The sequence below is a fragment of the Nicotiana sylvestris genome, chromosome 1 (genome assembly GCF_000393655.2).
Source record: "Nicotiana sylvestris chromosome 1, ASM39365v2, whole genome shotgun sequence".
Taxonomy (NCBI): Eukaryota; Viridiplantae; Streptophyta; class Magnoliopsida; order Solanales; family Solanaceae; genus Nicotiana; species Nicotiana sylvestris.
In genome coordinates, this window is record NC_091057.1 from 135,958,185 (window position 1) to 135,976,398 (window position 18,214).

The 18,214-nt window shown below is 37.3% G+C and overlaps 1 protein-coding gene across 1 annotated transcript; it reads left to right on the forward strand.

Moving 5' to 3' along the window:
* Positions 1–5,541: 5,541 nt before the first annotated feature.
* LOC104224264 (F-box/LRR-repeat protein 3) lies at positions 5,542–10,918 on the forward strand. Its single transcript, XM_009775878.2, has 7 exons — positions 5,542–6,578; positions 6,680–6,805; positions 7,359–7,463; positions 7,561–7,960; positions 8,327–8,456; positions 8,536–8,830; positions 10,492–10,918. Exons 1-7 carry the CDS (start codon positions 5,949–5,951, stop codon positions 10,735–10,737), a joined length of 1,932 nt encoding a protein of 643 aa, XP_009774180.1. The 5' UTR covers positions 5,542–5,948; the 3' UTR covers positions 10,738–10,918.
* The last annotated feature ends 7,296 nt before the right edge of the window (positions 10,919–18,214 follow it).

Sequence of the window (18,214 nt, forward strand, 5' to 3'; positions counted from 1 at the left end):
TATATAACCATTAAGGGGAGGGTAATGGGCAGTAAAAGGATATGATGACCTGCACGGTAATATTACGTGTAGCCCCTCATTGAGGAGTGATTACTTGGCATTGCATGGGTATGATCCTGTAGGCTAATCAACTTAGGACTTCCCTTTCCCAATTCCCATATGTGTTTAAATTCTCTAAACTTCCTTTTCTTTATATATGCATGTTGTCCAAACCTCTCTTACTTTCATTATTTGAATTTCCTTGATCATATATGTATTTATAATGTGAAAACTTCCTTTATTTGTAAATATGTGTCGAAACTGTTTACTTGGTAAAATGAATAATTCACATAGTTTAAGTTCGGTCGGAACCCACTGTTGTGGACCGCGAGGGGTGCCTAACACCTTCCCCTCAAGGTTATTTCGAGCCCTTACCCTAATCTCTGGTAATGCAAACTAGTTACATGAGTTAATCACTCTAGGTGCCCTAACGCACCATAATCCATTAGGTGAGGACTCTTCAATTACCCAATTCCCAAAAGGAAACGAGTTATTCCCCCATGAATATCGAAACCTGGACACCCGCGAGAGAAAAAAGGGGTGCGACAATCGTGAGTAAACGCAACACATATCAAGACAGGCTAAGTAAACTTAAGTATATATATACCGGTGCGCCTTCAAGTAAATCCAACAAATCCCTGCAGTAAGGGAGATGATGTCAAGCGTCGACCTCGCGTGCATAGCCTCGTCTATCAACCCACCTCCAAGCTAAAGGGAGAAATGTTGGAGGTGGTGCATCCGGAGCAATCGGTGGTAGAGGTGGCTGGAACTGTAGGAACCGCTCCCAGGCCCAAACCTAATATAGATTGTGGACATAAAATTTAAGGTATTGTTTTACTATATATGTTATAATCATGAAAAGAATTGACTATGTTTTCACCTGCAACAGCGGTACAAATCTGGCAGCGTCTCTCTAGGTGCCCATGCACGCCCGACACATCTACCTATACAGGTAACTTAGAACAACTACATCCCATCTATAACCAGGTAAATCATCTAGCCGCTCTAGATGATGTACAAATCTCAAGCTGACTAGGTTTTCCGAAGTGTTCGGGAATAATATACCACCAAACATCAGCAGCAGCAACAATCTCGTGTGCAAGTTGATATCCTCCTGGTGGTGAATCATACGTAATATCCGTGTCCATCGCCACCAGATGTTGCCGAACGGGCGTCAGCTGCAATCGACTAGCCTCACTCAATGTAGTTGGCTCCGCTATCTGGAAATCGGTAAGCCACTGCAACATATGAAGGTAATCCACTCCCCCTATAGTCTCTAAGAGCATGCGGGTAAGCTAAAAGTATATCATTAACAGGTAGCCCGAAAAGAACTTCCATGTCCTCAAGCGTGATGGTAGCCTCGCCGATGGGTAGATGAAACATGTGCGTCTCCGGTTGCCACCGCTCTATCATAGCCGTGATCAACGTCCAATCGAACTACAACCGGCTGATCTCTATGATCTTATAGAAACCTGTATCTGAAGGCGTCTAACTATACGGGAATGTAGTGGGTGGTCCCTAATGAAACTGTCACATATCGTCTATACATCTGGGGTCGAATGTCTGGGATAGACAATGCCCATCCCAGATGTGTGAAGACCTATGGTTACCCTGTAGCAACAGTAACTCTCAAGATGCAGGTCCGGGATGCACAAAGGGAACCTACATGACGATGTCTGTAAATTGAACAATATTAATTAAAGTATTTTTCTATTTAATTGTTTAACATCTTTGAATATATTGCAATATCTTCTATACTAATATTTAATCGATATTCTTTCTATATTATTACTTAGGTTGATGTATTTTTTATATTATTATTATTTTATATGTTAGTTTATTATTTTATATATTTGTTTCTTACTCAAATATTTTTGGATATAATAGAATTAAATAATTAATTTTCATAACTATACTTGATATTATTAATAAGTATTCATATAAAAATACTTAGTTTGACAAAGTTTCTATATTGTTGTTTTTATGTTATTTTCTTACATTTGTTGACTAAAATTTGAAAGGATTTGTGTTTGAACTATCATCTTTTTTCCCCCCAAATATTTTTGGGGTTAACAGATAATTAAATAATTAATTTCAATAACTAAAAAGAAAATTTAGTAATTGATCATATAACAAATACTTAGGTTGATAAATTTTCTATATTAATACTTCATATGTTAGTTTCCAACATTTTTCTACTAAAGTAACACTACTCTAAATGGCCATCAACAAAGTCAACTATCATAAAATAAAATTTATTATCAATTTTACTACGCTAAATGGCACTACATTATAACTAAAGATACATAATAACACTAAAGGTTACTAAACAACAATAAAGTCATATATTAACATACGTACAACAATCATCACATATAACATTAATTATTCATAAAATAATAATTTATCTTTTTTACTAATTTTTTAGCACATAAATAATCTAATCCGGATAAAAAATAACAAATTAATTAAATCACAAAACAATCACAAAAATATAGATCACAGTAAAAAACAACTAATAAGCATTTTATATACATGAGTTTTACCAAAAAGTAAGTCGTAACACCTCGATTTAAATTTTTTTGAAATGTGAAAATTTGATGATTTGGGGGCCGAAACGAGCAATATACGAGATCCACTACACGACAACGCCTTGGATCTGGTGTTAGCTTGCTACATTACGGACAAATGTGCTGTTAAGGTATAGGACGATGAATAACCGCGCTATATATAAAATGGTAGTCAGTTTTTTTCATCTATTTTTATCGTTTGAGTCCAAAAGAACCGCACTTTGGTTCCAGACTCGTAGTTTATAGTACTCCATCGGTTTCAATTGAGATGATACACTTTCTTTATTAGTTTATTCCAAAAAAAATGATTTATTTCTATAATTGAAAATAATTCAACTTTAAAATCTTAATTTTACTCGATTTACGTTTACTGAAAAGTTTTTATAATCACAAAAATGTCATAATCCTACCATTTGTAATATTTTTTGTGTGCCAGTACGGTAATATAGGTACGGTCATTGCACGTTTCAATCTTTATTGTTCCCAGTGACCCCTTTGACGATTTTACGTTATTTTTGGGGACCCACCATGAGTGTATTAAGTGGTATTTTCGTGCGTCCCTTTATCTGTGTACTTGCTTGTATCTTGGCTATTGTTTATTTATTGTTAATGGTACTTATTCCAAGGATCAGATCCCATTGACTTTAGTATCTTTAACACCACCCTGCCAAATTCAGATAAATTTTACCCCCTCCTTTTTTTGTTCTTTTCATCTGCAATTATAAGATTCTTTCCTTCATTTTTCTTTTTTTACTAATTTTTTGGGGTCGGAGAAGCTCATAAATAGGGCATAATAGGAATAAGAACTTGATAAAATCACCTTACGCATAATATAATGGCATTTTATTATACAAGCTAAAGAAAATTAAATTGTTAGGTCATCACTATTACAGTAACGTGAAATGTCATTGATGTTGTGTTGCAATATATATGTTCCATTGATCTAAAGTTGGACTCCGTATTTAGCTTCTAACTAAGAACAAGCGAAAAATCAATAAGTTTTATAGGAATATTTTTCTTTGTACTTATGTTATGTATGTACAAATATGGATATCAATTTGATCCTCACAAGTTTCACCTGGCTAAACAGCTCGATCCACATGGCCATACTGTGGTACTGTTCTAAATGGACTTTGAACTTGGTCATAAGTGTTATTTTGACTCAGATCCCTTCTGGCTTTTCAGACTTTCACCTAGCTGTTTTATGACTCATATAGCCTGTTGGCAAAGCTTTTTCAAGGTGAAAAGTCTTTTCTTTTTCAAAGTTAAAAGTGTTTGGCTAAACTTTTAGAAGAAAAAAAAGTGTTTTTGAGTAAGCAAAAAATAATTTTGGAAAAGCAGAAAAAATAGTTTATTCTAAGAAACACTTTTTTGAAAAGAATGTTTTGAGAAAATACACTTAGAAATATTTTTTAAAAGCTTGGTCAAATATTAATTGCTGCTCAGAAATATTTTTTAAATTAATTAGCTAAAACAAACAACCGCTTACCAAAAGTCCTCTTGAGAAAAGTACTTTTGAAAAAAAAAAGACTTCTCAAAATAAGTTAATTTTTCCAGCTTGGTCAAACATGCTACAAGTAGAGCCGTCAAAATGGGCTTGGCCCGTGAGGCCAGCCCAACACAGCCCGCTACTTGGGTAGGGCTGGGTTGGGATTGTTTTAGCCCATTTAAAACTGAGGCTTATAAGTCCGACCTAAGTCAGCCTACGGGCCCTTGAGGCTTGACCGAGGCTGGGTCTGGGCCGGCCCGTGGGCAAAAAATTAATTAAATTCAAATTTTAATATTTTAAAAAAGTAAAAACTAAAAAAATATTAACTATAATCCCCATTTTCCAACCTTAGATTGCTCATTTACCTTTTCATATCAACTAGAATTTATATTTTTGATATGTATGTAGTATGACAAGATTAGTTTTTCCTTTGCTTAATTAACAATGAACTAGGAAAGTTTTAAGTAGCCAATAATAATTTTTTTCAAAAGAAAATATTACTTTAAGTGGCCAATGATCATTTGGTTATTTTAATGTATTATTAATTATTAAATAGCTCTTCAGTATAAAAAAAGGTCTAGTTTTAATACCCAAAGAAAATTGACAACACTAGCAAATTTCATGAATTTTAAATATTTTATGGACTATAATGATGAAATCAACAAATAACGTTAAACCTAAATTAAAAACCTTAACATATAAACTTATTGAAACAATTCCCGAACCTAAGAAAAGTTAAAGAAAAGTACTAAAAAAATATTCATGTAACGTTAAAAAAAGAAGAGCTAGAAAATTTGCATTTCAATTACGAGATTCCTTATCAAATATCAAGATTTTTGTACACTCTAAATAAATAGAAGTCGTTCATATGATTACGAAATTATATCACGAAAAAATATCTAAAGATTTGAAGAAATATTTTTTTTCTAAAAAAATTGAAGGGCCGACCTGCCCTAGCCCGCAACCCTCTTAGGGCTGGAATAGGTTGACCATTTTAAGGCCCATATAGATAGAGGGCTGGCCCGCCCTAGCCCACAAAATTTAAAAGCCCACAAAACCTGAGTTGGATTGGGTTGGGCTAGCCCATTTTGACAGCTCTAGCTACGAGTCATCGATATCGATTAAAAAAGAAAGTGTTAAATGTTGAACTTGTTTAAATTTGGGTTGTACAAATTTAATTTTAATCATTTCTCAATTCATTTTGACTCAAATAAATTTTGAATAAACTAAACTATATCATATTTTATTTCAACTCGTTCGTTTCATAATACAATTTCTACAAATCGTTTCGTATTTTTACACCCATGTTGCAATACTTATTTACTACTTTGTGAATACAAAAAACTTCAAATGGTACAATGGCACATCACGTCCTTTGGCCGCATATTGAGTAGGCCATGCCACTGTGTAGTTTACATATCGTTTACAGATCACTTATCAATCAATGCATCTTCATCTCCTCCACCACCACTGCGCTTATCTTCCTTTCTCTCTCCCAACTAAGTTGACAACACACACACCATGGCACCACCGCTGGCACAATTCTCATAGCACCTGAGAATTTCCGATACTCACTTTGGAATATAAGTCGGCCCTCTACCATGGTCTCCATCTTCGTCCGTAAGACCCATTTTGGCATTTCTCCTAGTCTTTCTTCTTCCACCCTTCAACCTCTTCTCAACGTTCGTCTCCTCTTCCTCTTTGTCCCTACCTAATACACCCCACTTCCTTTCCTTTTCTTGGTGGTTTCTCGTAGGAAGCAAAAGATCCACACAGAAACTATCGGACTTGTTGATTTTTAGCAGTAGTAATAGTAATAGTTGCTGTTGTTTTCGTTTGCTATTGTTTACATGGATTCTGCTCGTTTACTTTGTCTTCTCAATGAGGATCTACTTATCCGTATTCTATCCTTCCTTACCTATGATTCCGACCGAAAAGCTTTCCGTTTGGTATGTAAAGCATTCTACCGAGTTGACTCCCTCCACCGAACCCATCTTAAGATCCTTCGTCCGGAGTTCATCACAACACTTCTCTCCAAATTCCCAAATATTTACTCCCTTGACCTCTCCATCTGCCCCCAAATCGATGACTCTGCTGTTTCCATGCTGCTGCCCGTGGGTTATGATTGGAGTAGGAGGCTCAAACGACTGGTGCTGAGTCGGTGCACCGGGCTGAGATCAGCTGGATTGGAACTGCTTGTGAAGTCGTGTCCTTTTTTGGATTCTATTGATGTGTCTTACTGCTGTGATTTTGGTGATAGGGAAGCTGCGGCTTTATCTATTTGTGGTGGGTCTTTAAGGGATTTAAAAATGGACAGGTGCTTGGGTGTTACTGATGTTGGTTTGGCTAAAATTGCAATTGGATGTCAATGCCTTGAGATACTTAGCTTGAAATGGTGTCTTGAAATTACTGATCTTGGGATTGATCTTTTGTCCAAGAAATGTACACAACTCAAGCACCTCGACATTTCATATTTAAAGGTTAATTTTGTTATCCTTCTGTTTGGTCGTATTATCAAATAAAGATAAATGTAGTTATTGTGGTAGCATAAAAAGCGGTTTTAATTTGGTTTTTGTTTCAGGTTACTAGCGGGTCGCTGCGTTCTATAAGCAGTATGAAAAAGTTGGAGTTTTTCGCTATGGTTGGGTGCGGCGCTGTGGACGATGAAGGACTGCATTATCTTGGAAATGGGTGTCTTTCGCTTCAGGTGATTCACACCTTTGCAAACTATTGTGATGAGTTGTAAAAAAGAAAGTATGAGATGATAGCTGTTTTTGGTTCTGTCTTAAGCTGACCTTTACTGTGTTGCTAGTGATCTTTTGCCTATTTTAAGCTTGAAAATAAACCTTGTATGTGTATGCAGTTGCTCCTTAGATAACCGTTTATAGCTTGTTGAATTTTAAATGCTTATCTTAGAAGTAGAAAATGGAGTTAAGTTTGTTTTTGTGAACTTATAGTAGCTCGTCAATGTCATGGATGAAACTACATTCAGTTCATCTATATGACATTTTTCTGATGGCCAGATTATGCAATGAGCTCATGAATCTGGAACACAGGAAATGCTTTATTGGAAATTATGGTAGATGACTTTTCCTGGTAGCTATCTATCCATGGATATATGAAATCAGTATGCTAAAGCTCAAACCTTTAGCCTATGTTGTGGCTACTTTACCTTTGAGAAAAACTGGTCGCAAAATTGTCTTTAGGTTTGTGTAATTTACTTAGTTGTCATAATTATTCGGAAAATTGTCTGATCGTAGGCACTGGATATATCAAGGTGTGACAGACTAAGCTCATCCGCGCTAGCTTTCTTGATCAAAGGACATCCCTCGATGCTACAAATCCACGCTAGTTACTCTTTCAGTGTGAGTAAATTCATTGTTAGAACGAACATTTTGAATTATTCCTTATGGAGTTTTGATGTTGGTTCTGCAATTTAGATTGAGAATCTTGATGCACCAGGAGTTTCCTACTAAAGTCATCCAAGAGCTGAAGGACCTAAAGAATCTGAAAACGCTCATACTTGATGGAGCACCAGTTTCTGAATCATTCTTCAAGATCATTAATTTCAGTTGCAAGTATTTGGTTGAAATAGGGTTAGGCAAATGCAAAGGAGTGACTGACATGGGCATTTTCCAGCTGGTATTAGGGGGTGTTAATTTAGAAGTCTTGAATCTCACATGCTGTGGCGATCTTACAGATAATGCAATATCAGCTATCACAGATTCTTGCCGGAGTGTTTTGTGCCTCAAGTTGGAGTGCTGCAACTCGCTGACAGAGAAGAGCCTGTATCGCCTTGGATTGCATTGTTCCTTACTTGAGGAGCTTGATCTTACTGATTGTGTTGGAGTCAATGACGCTGGTGAGACTCAAACCATTAAGTCTTTTGTTCTTTATTGTAACATATTTATTCCACCACCATTCCAACTATGCATGTGTATCCACAGAAAAGTTGATGTGCTCGTATATATTCATTAAGTTTTGAGCTTCTTGTTGGCTTTCTGTTCCTCAAGGTCAAGACATCTGATTTTCTTCTTTTTTCTTCTTTTAAAGACATTGAAGCTTCGTGCAATCATGTCTCAAATTTCCTCGTGTTACTCTCTGATGATATGGTTACTCCAAAATTTGTGCAGTTGATGGCTTAACTTTATGTTAAGCATTTCTAGCTAGGAATTCAGGTATGCTTTAAAGGTGCACTAATATGTGTTGCATCTCATGTTTTCTGCAGGACTGCATTACCTGTCTAAATGTACAAAGCTTGTATGTCTAAAGTTGGGATTATGTACTAACATTACAGACAAGGGCCTGTACTATATCGCTAGAAACTGCAGCGAGATTCATGAACTTGATCTATACCGGTAAAATTATTTCCCCACCTAACTTATCCCGTCAATTTGAGAATGTCTTCTTATATTATATCTTGAAAACCATTTGCAGGTGCAAAGGAATTGGTGATGATGGACTCTATGCTTTATCAAGTGGTTGTAAAAGGATGCAGAAGTTAAACTTGTCTTACTGCAGTGAGGTCACCGATAAAGGGATTGAGTATCTTGGCCATCTACCACAGCTCTATAACCTTGAGATGCGGTGTCTTTGGAATGTTACAGGCACGGCTTTAACAGCACTTGCTACTGGATGCAAGAGACTTGCTGAATTGGATGTGAAAGACTGTGCTAACATCGATGATTCGGGTTTCATGGCTCTTGCTTATTACTCTAGGAATTTACAACAGGTATTATTGCCGAATCTTGGACTACTCTCTCTACTTCTTTGTAATTGATGATGCTGTCATTGTCATGTGCTTTCCGCAGTACCAGTTGATTAGTAATGCTTAAATGATAAGAAAATTACACCTTTGGGTCAGTCTTTATCATTTTCTCGAATTTTTGAGAACAGTAATAGAGTGGCAATCCTGTTTAAAAATCTGTTTGATACAACATAGCTTTCTTGGTCCGCAATTACATTCTATATAGGTGCCAGTCTGCCAGGAATATATTTCCTGTAGAAGTTTCCATAAGTAGTGTAAAATTAGCTGAGACTCATTGGTCTTAATGTCTTGTAACTCAGGTTTAGTTTCTGAAAGAGTCCATGCTTCTTGTTTGTTAATACTCCCTTTTGATAGACGAACAAACTTTTGTGTGACAAATCAGGTTTCAAACTTGATATTGAGCTTACCAAACACAATTAGTCATCAGATACACTTACTGAAGAACTTCATTTTCCCTTATCATGGGTGTAAAATAGAGATCATCTGAGAATCAACTGAACTTGATTTTCTGAACTTCAATTAAAGGACAAACAAACAAGTTCAAACATGACGTCTCTGTTAACATCATTCTTGTATGTATCTGTATGGTGGTTACTGCACTCTTCAACCAGGTCATCTGTTAGAATCAACTCACAACTTTGTGGCATGTGGCACATTATTTATTCTGAAAAACGGATGTCATACTCAACTTGAAAGTTAAAACATGCTTGATTGACTTTTTTTATCTTCATTGTCTGTTCAAGAATCATATGTACTTGACTGAAATGAGCATTCATCAGGTTTGATAATTGCCCTTGCTATTGCTCTATGTTCTTGTGATTGAATGAACAATCTCTTATGGATTTAACTGGGTTAAATACTTGTTTAACTTGGCGAGTTCGAAATAAAGCTCATAATCATTTAGTTCCTCAGTAATACAGACCTTTTCATGTCAAGTGCACTAAGTTATATTAGCCGGAATTGACTCAGTTTGTACAAATGGTATGGTAAAATACACGTACAGCTAGATGCATGTAGCTTGTCTTTGGCACCCTTGGTGTTGATACTTGTCTGTGCATTCTGACTTGGTTATGCGTGCTATGGTATAAGCAACACATTTTTCTCCTATATTTTCGTTGTTAGTTCACATGTATTCGTAAATAAGGTACATTTTTGTGCGGTACATACCATTCTTTTGCGTCCTTGAATTCCTAAATGGGAATAGAGGCTTATGCATGGAGCACCTTGTGTTCTTTTGGGCAAGAACTTCAAAATCATCATTTTCACCTTCACTGGAGACAAGTTGTGTTGAAATGATATATGTTCCAAAGCTCTATGACACAGTTTACGGGTGCTTTTGCTCTTTTTAATCTAAATCTTATAAAGTTGTATGTACAGCAAAATATTTTTCCTGCACGTAATTATGGAGCAATCTCATTCTTCAGGATAAAATTTGAGCACTAATTCTTCTTCTTAAGAAGAGAGAATGAATTTGATGCATTTGAAATGCATCTTGAAGTTGTCAGTTATTCATGTTCATATTAGATCCTTGTAGAAATGCAAACTTGATACTGAATTGTTTTCTGTATGTCAAATTTTGTCAGTTGAATTTGTTTACAACTGCTGAAATAAAACTTTGATTGCAGATTAATCTGAGTCATTGTGCGATCTCGGATGTTGGCCTCTGCATGGTGATGGGGAACTTGACGCGCTTGCAGGATGCCAAACTTGTAAACCTTTTCAATGTATCAACAAATGGCCTTGAAGTTGCTCTTCGGGCTAGCTGCTTTCGGCTGAAAAAAATTAAGGTGGTTGCCTCCCTGAGCCTACATCTTACACCTGAAATAGTTAAGACATTGAGGGCAAGAGGTTGCAGGATTAGGTGGGATTAGGGTCCAATATGGCAGGCATTATATATACGCAGTGTGTGTTACCATTTTTTTAATCCGAATGGTGTTTGGGGCTAGCATGTGCACAAATCAACTATTTTACCAGGTACCTGTTATCTCTCACGAGCACAAGTATTGGGTAACTCTACTCACCAAAAGCTTAATATATGACAGCATTATATGACTGTGTCGCCATAGCCTCCACTTGAATGAATTGGAGTACTACAATGCATTTTAGCAGTTGAACCTAAAACTCCTCCCATTACATTACTAAGCAGAAATTTTCCTTCATGTTGTAAAAGTCCACCTAAGAGATTTTGCATGGTCTTGGACTCTTCACTTATGTGGACACATTGCACAAACTTCATATCTACTTTGCAGTGTGGACATTAACTATGAATATGGGTGTTCATAAAAATTCGAAAACCCGAACTAAACCGACCAAAAAAACCGATACTTTTTGGTTTGGTTTTGAAATTTAAAAACCGATTAAATTTGGTTTGGTTTTGGTTTTAATTAAAAAAAACCGAACCAAACCGAATATAGGGGTAGCTATTTTAAATTTATTATTACACCTATATATATGTATACTTTTTTACAAAGTTTTAAATTTTTTATAGTAAATATTAATTGTTTGCACTTTTAGTACAGTTCTTTACCTTTACATTCTAGTTTAATTGGTAGTTTTCTTTTGTTAAGTGTAAGAATCTATTTCATGTTAAAAATAATATATTTTTAATTGAGTCCTTAAATTATTCATCAATATTTGATTCAATTATTATCAATATACCTTGGTAAATAATAGATTTCTCAAAGGGCAATTGATTTTATAATGTTACGTTGAAAATGTGGTCGCCGAAATGTGTGTTTGGTAGTGTATGTCTTATATTTAAGAAAAAACCGATAAATAACCGAAAAATCGAAAAATTGACATAAACCGAATCGAGAAAAACCGACTTAATTGGTTTGGTTTGGTTCTAGTATTTCAAAAACCGACTTACTTGGTTTGGTTTCTTTTTAGGAAAAAACCGATCCAAACCGAACCATGAACACCCCTAACTATGAATGTTTAAGCACCTTAGCACTGGATATCTAAAGTTAGTGGCAGAGAATATCTTCTAATATGAGGTTACAAATATTTTAGATCATGATCAGCAAGTGCCACGAGGGTTGTAAAGTTTAGAAGCTAAACGAATCGAAGAAAATAAATTTCGTCGAAAGTCGGTAAGTTGGGAATGTTATAACCCGTACTTTTGGGGTGAGACTAGGGTGCTTAACATGATAAGAAGGTAGATGTTATGAGTGTAAGCACGTGATTTTTGCTTCACGGACAGTCACTCCAAAAGAAAAACAAAAATAGTGACAAAGGACCTCGCTGTACAATTTGTCGTTTTTTCCGTGACATGTGCTTTTAGTCATTTGTGGGTCTGTCCATTTTGCATTTGATCTTACCGATCAAAATACAAAGTATGTATGTCATGGTAATTAAACCATAATTCGGTCATTAAAAGAAAATTTACAAAAAATATTCTAGGGTGTGGTCTAACCTATTTAAATATTTTCATATTTTAGTTTTAAAATTAGAAAAAAAAAGAAGAAAAAAAAGAAAAGAATGAAGAAAATCGGTCTGGGCCAAGGAAACCAAAAATAGGCCCAAACCAATTCAATTTGACCCAGTCCAAACCAGGCCTCAGGCAAACCCCCCCAAACGACGCCGTATAAAGGCGTTTGATCTGAGCCGTCCGTCCAGGCCAATCCAACGGCCCAGGACCCCCCTTCAGCAACCCGTTTCCAAACCCGACCCAGCTACCGGTTCAGCCCAAGCCCTCACTTAAACCAAACGACCCCGTTTTAATATCAAACGACCCCGTCTCACTTCTCACCATCGGATCCAAGCCGTTGAGATCATCTGATCTAACGGCCGAGATCCAATCCTCTACTCCGTATATAAGCCTTCCCTCACACCCCACGCCCCCTATCCAAACCCCCCCTTTCCTCATCTTCTTCACCAAACCCTGAAACCCCCGAAACCCTAGCAGCCGCCCTGATTTCCCTTTCACCAGAACCCGGCGGCATGAACGCCGGTGACCACCTCCTGAACACCCTAGGACCACCTCACTGTCCTGAACATGGATCTATTACCCCCTAGCCTCGAATCACCTTCCTTCATCTCGAATCTTCATTTGAAGATTCGAGTCGAACTCTGACTTATACCAAACCTCACCATCTTCGTACCAGACACTCCCATGACCTCCCTCGTGACCAAACTAGGCTTGGTTTGGTCCGAATCTACCCACAACTCCTAAAAAACCAGATCTGAAGATCCAAACCCTAGAACACGAATAGCCTTGGAAACCGGCCAGTCTTAACAGGGTTTGAGGTCTAATAGACCTTAATCAAGGTGTTCTCGTGTGAGAACACCCTGATTAAAGTTTGTTCGGCCTCAAGGGGTTAAAGTTGAGTCAGACTTGGGTCAAAGTTGAGTCAGACTTGGGTCAATTTTGTTTGGACATTTTTCGGTAAGTTTTCCTTTGCCTTTCTGTTTTATTCGAGTGATAATTAAGTTGTTAGCATGCTTTGTTGTGATTGTTTGTTATTGTCTGGTATTTTTCTTAATTTCTTCCATCTCTGTCAAAGACCTTTTATTTGGTCGTGTTTTCTGTGTATGTTTTGAACATATCCTGTGATAAACATGTTCGATTAGGATAGTCGTCAAATAAGTTAACTCATATAGGCTCCCAGTGATTGAACAAAAGTTGTCTGAAGTCTTTCGGGACCCTGTACGTGTTGTTTATATGAACGACTGATTATTACCTGTTATATTTAGTATAGTCGACTCGATAAACGTCGTCGATTAGTTTTCTATGACTAATTGATCAAATGAGCTAATAATTTCACATGACTAATTGAACCATGTCACTGACTGAATGCCCGACATTGTTTGAAATGGGTTTGTTTGCATTGCAAAACGACTGAAAAGGTTCAGTCCAGGGCAGTTCTGAATTTGAACTTTCAGAAGTTCAAAATGCCCTGATGCTGCAATGGGTTTAGGGCAGTAATAATCAAGGTTTAACAAGGGTAGTATGGGGTTCGAAAAGAACAGAAAAAGCCTAGTTTAAGTGTGCTGACAAGTAGGGTATTGAATTAAGATTAAATTAATGTCAATGGGGAACAAGACATAAGAGCATGAGAATTAAAATGAATACTTAAATGAACCCATAACTCTTGAACAAAAGGAATCAGCCAGGCGTGGGGAACAAAATGGCTGGCATCAAGAAGATGCTTAGGCATGGGGTTTAATAGGTATGGGCAGTCTGCAATTGGCAGAATCCAGGCAGCTGGACTGCACTGGTTTGTTTGGCTTATAAATAAGCTGTTTTCAGAACTTAAAGGGGGATGGACTTTTAGTCTTCAGAAAAAGAGAAAACAAAGAGAAAATTTTCAGAACACTTTAACTAAACACTGTCCAAAACTGCACAAGGAACTAAGTTGGTTGAGCTGTTCTGGCCAAGTCAGTTATTCTAACTAGGGTTATTACTGTTCCATTAAGAGAAGGCTGTGTGTCTTCTGCTGTGATTGTTACTACACTGAGTTTTCTGTGTGCTGTGGATTGAGTTTTAGTCTTCCTGATTGTCGGAACTGTACTGGGTATTTGCTGAGCTTTGTGGTTATTGGATTTTCTGTTGCTGTTACATTCGATATCTTGGGTTTCCTGCTGTCTTTCTGCTCTGTTTTCTGGGATTGTCTGTCCATTGCTCGATCACTTGTTGAGCTTCATCATTGTGGCTGTTTTGGTTGTTGCTGTGTTGTGTTGTTTACCTGCTGCTGCTGTGCTTGCTGTGTATCACTCAACTGATCCTTTTCCTTCTTTTGTTCTCTATACCAGGTACACGACTAATACACTGTCAATGCAATTGGAAAGTTGAGCATGAATACAAAAGAAAAGACCTGAAGAATGACTTTTATACATAGATTGTTACATTAAATATCATGTACTGTTCGGATAATAGATTTTCATTCCTATTCGGATAATAGAAGTAGCCTGCATGCCTAGTATATATCAATGTAGATTAGTTGAATGTTAGTTTATATATGTATGCTGTTAGGTGAAAATATTCCCAATGCAATAGGTTGTATCTTAGACTTAGTTTAATTGTGTAGTATATTTTGTAATGTAGGCCAAGCATGAAAACTATCCACTACTAGTTAAGTTCTTTCCCTTCTGATAAATTGTCTTATATAACTGGTAAACCATACTTTAGAACAAAGAACACAAAGCTTGCAAATCTCAACCTCATGAAGGTCGAGCCCAGGTCGAAACAGACCAAGCAGGCCCGCATCGAACAAATAGTGGCCCAGGTCTGGCCCATCCCGCATGAGCTGGATTTGGGCCCGTAATGTTCAATCAGCTGTCCGTGTGCGTAGTCACGTTTTCTTATTCTATAAAAGCATTTTGAATCCTGCTGTAAATAACCTGCAAGCATGTAATTAACTAGGACTATCTCTGTTTTCAATTAGTAGAGACAAACGCGACAAGAAACGTAGTCGTTATAGGATATCCTTTTTTTAAATTAAAAAAAAAAAATAGAATGAGATGAGCCTCGCCGAATAAAAACACAAATTGCGGGGCCCTCACAAAATATATGTATTAAATACTTAGATTCCGGGATGGGTCGTTTAGCAAATTTCACGGCCCTACCCCAAAATAATAATGCGCTAGTTGCTTTAGGCGCGCCTTTAATAATGTTATCTCCCTAAACTCGGGTGCACATTTATGTGACCCAAATCCAAATCTCAACGGAGTCGAAATATGTCTTTAGTCACGGGCGCATTGATTGTGGCGTGGCCCGAGATGCATTTCCATGACGTTGTAAATTCCTTTTAATAATAAATGAGACGAGCCTCGACAAACAAAAATGTAGAAGCTGCGGGGCCCTCTAAATGCATATATATTAAAAATACTTAGAATTCGGGACATGCCGTTTAGCAAATTTTACGGCCTTCCCCAAAACAACCATACGTTAGTCGCTTTAGGCGCGTCTTAATAATTTATTCTCCTTAATTCGGGTGCACATTTATGTGACCCAAATCCAATTCTCAACCGAGTCGGGATATGTCAATAACCACGGGTGCATTGATGTAACGTGGTTCGAGATATGTTTTCACGACGTTGCAAGTCCTATAAAAATGGCAGTGAATGATGAAAGCAGTTAAAAGATAAAATTGGCACATAAGTTCACATTTATATGAAATCAGATAATCAAGCCGAATATAACAGTTGAGCGATCGTGCTAGAACCACGGAACTCGGGAATGCCTAACACCTTCTCCCGGGTTAACAGAATTCCTTATCCGGATTTCTGGTACGCAGACTGTAATATAGAGTCATTTTTTTCCTCGATTCGGGATTAAAATTGGTGACTTGGGACACCCTAAATCTCCCAAGTGGCGACTCTGAAATAATTAAACCAATCCCGTTTCGATTGTCCTTTAATTGGAAAAAACTCCCTTGTACCCGCGGGTATGTAAAAAGGAGGTGTGACAGCTCTGGCGACTCTGCTGGGGAATGAACCCAGAATCTCTGGTTCAGGGTTCAAGAATTCGAGCTTAAAATAACTGTTATAGTTGGCTTTATTTATTATCTGATTCTTACATGATATATGCTTAATGTGCTAAATGATGCTTTTACCGCTTTAATATTATCTGAATTGTGTATATAAAACTGTTGCGAAACCCTTCTTCTTTCTGAGTCTTCTAAATTTATGGTGTACACGTGCGCGTGACCCACCTTTCTGTTAAAAGTCATACCAAATAAGACGAAGTTGGGACAAGTAACTAGGCCGGGTAGACTTTCGTACTCCCGATACGTTGCCCCCGCTTCGGCTCAAACTGTCCGTTTGGGTAAGCCAGGTTTAGAACAATATGCCTCAGGTTTTTACCTAGAATAACTCAGCCATGTACCGGATCCCTAGTAGGAACGTCTATTTGCATCATGTACATCTGACCTTGGAGACTCAACACAGGGGTTGGGTCTGTCTAGGACAGGTGAACCCGAAATAAAAAGACCATCCTGATGCATCCTACTTGCTACCTGTGCATTCATTTGCCTCGAACATGCTTGTTGACCAGCTTAAATGAAATCATGGTGAGAACCGAGGAATAAAATGGGTTGTTTTAAAAAAAAAATCCCAAAAAATAGTTTTAAATCTTGAAATAAAGGTATTCAATCTTGAAAGGTATTTAATCTTGAAGATAGTTTAAAAAATTCCCAAAATAGTTTTAAATCTTGAAAATAGTTTTAACTGAAAATGATTTTTTTAGAGTATATTTTCAAAATGAGTCTTGACTTTATTAAATTAAATTTCAGATACAAAATGAGCACCACACAAAACCCCCCATCCACGAATACAGAAGAGTTTCTATTTCAGCTTCAAATGTGGTGGTGTGAATTAGGCGCAGATGGTCAAAAATGGGTCGTCAAGCATTTGGGAAATCTCACGGATATTATGAAAGTTAAACCCCATGATGATCTAATTGCGACATTAGTAACTTTTTGGGACCCTGTTCACAATGTCTTTCGTTTCTCTGACTTCGAGCTCACTCCTACATTAGAGGAGATAGCTGGATATGCTGGTTTTGACGGAAGTTTAAGGAATCAAAGCCCGATATTCACAAAGGCTCCCTCGGTACATCGATTCTTCGGTCTTCTGAACATCAGCAGTCAAATCAGGAAAAGCAATGTCATCAATGGATGTTGTTCTTTCAACTTTTTGTATTCAAGGTTCGGAAAGTCAGATGGGTTCGAAATTCATGAGAAAGGCCTTACTAATAAGCAAAACAAAGACACTTGGCAGATGCACCGTCGATTTGCTTTCATGGTGGCTTTTCTAGGAGTCATGGTCTTCCCAAATAAAGAGCGAACAATTGATATTCGCACCGCAAAAGTTGTGCAAATCCTCACCACTAAAGAAAATCACACCCTTGTCCCCATCATTCTATCAGATATTTATCGGGCTTTGACTTTATGCAAATCAGGAGCGAAAGTTTTCGAAGGATGCAAAATTTTGTTGCAAATGTGGGTGATTGAACATCTCCAACAACAGCCCAAGATTATACAGTATGGGCCAAGCACGATAATTGCATCAAAGGTTATGAGGAAAGAGTAAAAAATTATCAGGTTCCAGAAGGGATAGAAGCATGGGTATCTCATCTAAGGGCTTTAACGGCAAATCAAATTGAATGGACTTTGGGATGGCTCCCGATGAGGGAAGTGATACACATGTCAACCTCAAATAGTTATCTGCTACTATTGGGATTGAGAAGCATCCAGCCGTATGCGCCACTAAGAGTCCTAAGACAACTAGGGAGATATCAAGTAGTTCCTGATGATGAAGATTTGAGTATGCAAGTAATCGAATTACACCCAGAAGCCACTATTCCCGAGGCTCTACTTCAGCAGATGTGGAATGAATGTCGATACT

Excerpts from the sequence above, each read along its gene's own strand:
- LOC104224264 (XM_009775878.2), top strand. The coding sequence starts at position 5,949 with ATGGATTCTGCTCGTTTACTTTGTCTTCTCAATGAGGATCTACTTATC. Across the intron at positions 6,579-6,679 it reads TCGACATTTCATATTTAAAG|GTTACTAGCGGGTCGCTGCG; the intron begins GTTAATTTTGTT and ends TTTTTGTTTCAG. Across the intron at positions 7,464-7,560 it reads ACGCTAGTTACTCTTTCAGT|GAGTTTCCTACTAAAGTCAT; the intron begins GTGAGTAAATTC and ends TTGATGCACCAG.